Source organism: Berghia stephanieae, chromosome 1 (assembly GCF_034508935.2).
Source record: "Berghia stephanieae isolate SIO BIC M18660-M18661 chromosome 1, UCSD_Bste_1.3, whole genome shotgun sequence".
Lineage (NCBI taxonomy): Eukaryota > Metazoa > Mollusca > Gastropoda > Nudibranchia > Aeolidiidae > Berghia > Berghia stephanieae.
The window spans coordinates 104,834,720-104,839,587 of record NC_088360.1 but is presented as its reverse complement, the minus strand read 5'-3'; the positions used below and the strand labels follow the sequence as shown (position 1 = coordinate 104,839,587).

At 38.8% G+C, this 4,868-nt stretch overlaps 1 protein-coding gene across 3 annotated transcripts in view; it reads right to left on the bottom strand.

Moving 5' to 3' along the window:
• LOC144962655 (uncharacterized) overlaps window positions 1-4,600 on the bottom strand; it is a 21,290-nt gene extending 16,690 nt beyond the window's left edge. For all 3 annotated transcript variants that reach the window (XM_078895764.1, XM_078895766.1, XM_078895765.1), the window contains exon 1: window positions 2,995-4,600. In XM_078895764.1, coding sequence (XP_078751890.1) covers window positions 2,995-4,308 — 1,314 coding nt within the window. In that variant the 5' untranslated portion in view covers window positions 4,309-4,600. The remainder of the gene's footprint in view (window positions 1-2,994) is intronic.
• Window positions 4,601-4,868: the final 268 nt, after the last annotated feature.

Sequence of the window (4,868 nt, the reverse complement as noted above, 5' to 3'; positions counted from 1 at the left end):
ACAAGGGGGAAAAAAAACATACCAAAAAATCATTCCACTTCGACTGGGGTTCGAATCTCAGACCGTGTGATTACCGGTCAGACGTGCTACCATTAGACCACAGAGGCTCCTAGTTTCTTAATTTGATATTTTCAAAAATATAAATGGAGCAACTCAATGTAGGTATGTGTTGTTTGATGCAAGCGAGGGTTCACATCGTAATACGCGTACCCTTGTGAAAAAATATAGGTATCAAAATTGTCCCAACTATAGGAAGCCTTGGTGGTCTAATAGTACCCGGTAAACAGAAGGTCTGGGGTCCGATTCTCAGTCGAGGTAAACTGATATTTTGGGATGGGTTTTTCTTCAATATTTCTTTCTTACTTTGGCACCTTTCATACACACTTGCTCAGATCTTTATCTAGCATTGTTGTAATGGGCAATATTTTGCGTCATTTAAATTTTTTTTTTTTTTTAATGAGATTCCAATTACACTGAGCCCATAATAAATTGGGTTATCAGACCTGCAAATAAGTGTACGTCGAGGTAAACCAATAAATATGAGAAGGAGGGGGAAGCGGAGGTGGAGGAAGAGCAGAAGCAGTTACAGCAGCAGCAGGAGGGGGAGGAGGAGTAGGAGAAGGAGGAGGAGGAGGAGTAGGAGAAGGAGGAGGAGGAGGAGGAAGAGGAGCAGCAGCAGAAAGATGGGGAGGAGGAGAAAAAGGAAAAGGAGGAGAAAGAGCAATAGCAGCTGCAGCAGAAGCAGGAGGAGGAAGAGGAGGAGCAGCAGCAGAAGGATGGGGAGGAGGAGAAGGAGGAGCAGCAGAAAGATGGAGAGGAGGAAGAGGAGGAGGAGGAAAAGGAAGAAGAGGATGTGGTGGTAGTGGAGATGGAGGAGGAGATTTTTTTTAAAACAGCCCTTTTTTAAAACTGTCCTGTAATTATTCGTCTGAACTCTCCCTTTTTCTCAAATATGTATATTTTACTTTAATGGAAGACGGTGTTACAGTTACATGAAGTGTTATCTTTTCTCCACATTTCGTTAAACCTTTTACATTGTACTTATGTAATTCCGAAGCTTTCTGTGACTTTTTCTAAGTATAAAAACGTTTTCATAATAAACCAGAACCAGAAGCAGAGGCAGGCAGAATAAAACCTACATTGACTGTCTGCTAGACGACACAGGAATGGACAACACCCGGGAGCTGCGTACGCGTATGGAGGACAGGACAGAATGGCGAAGACTTGTGGCTCATGTTGGGCGCCCAAGGGGCGGCCTAAGTAAGTAAGTAAGTATAATAAATAACGGGGATCTCATCTGAGCAGAGCTGCCAACCTCAAGACAAGAAAAAGTGTACGATTGCTTGTGAAAGAGTAGGATTTGGGAGAAAAGTACACAATGTGGAACATAAATCTGCGGTCAGTTTTCTAGTAAGATAATTTAATATATAATCAAGTGTTTGTATGGGCAAAAAAAAATATTTAAAAAATAGAAAATCAAAATCAAAGTTTGATTTTTATGGTTTCCAATTACAGAAAAAAATAATTTAAAGCACACAAATATGCTTTTTAATTTATTATTTTTGGACATACAATTGACAGCTCAGCTTGAGTATCAAAGAAGTGAAAAGGTTAACTGTCGACGTCTAGTCACAAAAATGAGTTGACTTGTTGGAAACATTACTACAATACAGAAAATTCTTATGTTGGATAGACAATAATTAAGAATTTGAAAACATTGGACATCTGAATTTTACTGGCCGCAGATTGATTAATGAATAAATGTTACATTTTATAGCTTTTCATTAAAAAAGAAGTCCTTCAGAGACATTAGGCCTATACAGCTTGAGTTTATCCTGATTACTATAGCGTAAAACTGACAATTGCAATTGCTTTCTCTGGATAGGATGCTAGTTGACCACAAAGTACTGTCCGCCAGATCTAATAAACCCAGGTACCAAATCACTGCTGAGTGAAGAGACGGGTCATAACAAAAAAATCTGGATTTCATCCGTGACCAAATTTGGTTCCTTTGCGTGCCAAGCGAGTGCTCTCCAACTGAGCTATCGAGACCCCCTTTTGTAACTCCTATTCAACGTTTTATTACCATACCTGAAGGACTACACAACAATTATTTTCCCAAATGAAGCATGCGCCTTTATTATATAAGACAACACATGTAGCTTCTCCAACATTCGCACAAAGACAACGCTCTTTGATTACTGCAGGGAGTGATGAAGAAGCCTATAAGATCTCTGATAAGATGGGCCAAAAAATGTCATATGTGTACAACGCCTTTAAAAACTGCAAGGTTCCTTAGAGCAGGCTGAACTGATGAACGTCATCCATAGGTCAAAGCAAGCCAAATGAGTTACAACTACATCAAATGTGCCACAGACGTTTACTTATGGACCTGTTTGATGATTAATTCTGCATAACCTTCACTTTCAATACAAAAAAAATAATGCAATTAGACTTGGAAAGACATATATACTGGTTTGATTTGACAATATCTATTAATTCAGAAAAGTGAGTGGAGCAGGCACTTGGAAATTATGTTGTTAACAGCAAGAAATGGAAGTAAGCAGTGAAGTCAGGCCAGAAGACAATGAATAATCGAGAATGAAAACTTTTGTAGCGATGGCATGTGACCTACGACCTGATTAAAGGTGGAGGTGCCTTAGCAGTCCATCGACACAAAATATTTTATGCTCTTTTGTCCTCTGACCTTTCTCTTCTCACTTCATTTCTTGCCAATATCTCTTATATCATTAACATAATGGGGCATTGTGACTCCACGGTACAGTCTTTGCTTCATACCCGAAAGGTACAGAGTTCGATCACCCGCCACTGCGCTGTGTGACCTTGAGCAAGTCACCTCACCCTAGCTCAATTTGCGGCAATGCACTGCTGACACCTGGGTTATTCCAGTTTTCCCTTGGAATAGACCCTAGTACAAATTTCCCCTTGGGATGAATAAAGGGAATTTTATTTTTAAATTTTAAAATAACTTACCTGAAGATTTTTTACACGTAAATCAGCTTTCAAGTTCTGAGCTAGTCGAACATCAGCAGGATCATAAATTATATACACAACATCTGGTTTTGATCGCTGGGCACGAGCTCTGAGATGCCAATTGTCTGCCTGCTTATGTTCTTTATCAAGAGTTTGCAGAATCTGCTGCATTATTTTCTTACGAACTACTCGACTTTCGATTCCTAAATGAGCAACCATATCATGATCTGTAAGTGACATAAGTAAAAATCCATCCACCATTGATTCTGCCATACTTTGACGATAAAATTCCTTGATTCCTAAATGAAATAGCCACTCTTGTAAATCACTTGCACTCCACTGGCAAATCTTGTGATTTTTATATTGACCTGTAAATTCTGAGTCTGGAGGTGTGACAGGGAGAGGACACGTGTGCATGGATGCATATTTTTCAATCTCTTCCATTAATGAACCAATGACAACTGAAGTTTTTTCAGCAGAACTTTTTTTGGCATGTTCATTCGTTAAGTTTATTGCATTATCCAACAGAGAAGAAAATTGTTTGGTAACTTCAAGATTGTCAAGTGGTCGAAATATGATAGGGAAAACTTTAACGGAATTAGGATCAGCACACTGTCTTTCTAGTATAGCTCTCCCTTCATACAGGGAGACGGGGCAAGTAAAATAACTATCTGAAAAAATCAGAATTGCAGCTCGGCATTTTTCAACAGCCTCCATGCGCAACGAAAACCAGCAAGGACTGTCAGTATTTTTCTCATCTTTATCAAACCAGATATCATCAGCTAAATTATTTTCTTTCAGTTGTCTCACTGTTTCAACGACAAACTTTCTTTCTTGGAAACCAGCATCTGGTGAATATGAAACGAAAATTGCTTTTTTCATCTTTTTCAATCTAGGAGTTTGAGCTTGTCTGTGGTTACCTTGGGCCGATGATAAATTGGAATTTTGTTTATCTAGTTTTTGGTCAATTATTTTTACTACATCCTTCTTTTCCTTGGATACCTCTTTATCAGGCTGGGACTTAATGTTTGACACAGAATCAAAATGGTTCACGTCATCTGGAGGCTTAGACGGTTTGTCTTTTATTTCCACACTCATTGCTTTGGGCTCCGGTTCTTCGTCATTGTTTTCGTCATTATTATCGTTTAATTCGTCGACGTTTTCTTGTGCGATTGATTTACTTCCAGTATCGTCTTTTTCTTGGCTGTCCATTTTTTCTGCTTCGTTATTTGCCGAAACCGATTCACCGCCAGATTCCTTTTTCGAATCTTCTTCTTTCACAATATTACCGTCACCATCTATTGTTTTCCCCATTGTGTTTGATTTAAAAACGCACGATACGATGCAAGCTTGGTTCCTTTCGGTTTCTCGACAAGGAGCTTACCACTAAAATTGAAAAATCCTTGGTTACCGCATTAACCTTTTCCCTGGAACACAAGTTCCCATCTTTACAAAAAGTCATTGATCTTATACTACCTCACATGATGCATCCATTGCTTTACGTCCTGTCCCCGTACCTTCACGCTGTAAGCAATCCTCGTCTGTTACCCCGTCACGAATCAACTCTTACTGTCATTATAAACCCTCAACATCTTATCGGTAGCAGTGTACAACAAGCGCTTGGAAACCAATGGGGTACATCCGGTTCTTCTACCTTGTTATGTGCCCCCCACTGTTGTTTCTCAAGTCGCAATACTTTGCAGTCCCAAAATGAAGCAAACTTTTACCACATTTAAATTACATAAGATATGTATTATTTATACATAATTTTTTTAATTACACTAAATTTTATCATATTGTGACTAACAATATTTTGGGAAGAAGATTTCAACAAAAATATCTGATTCCGTTAGCACCATGCGTATTTGTTTATT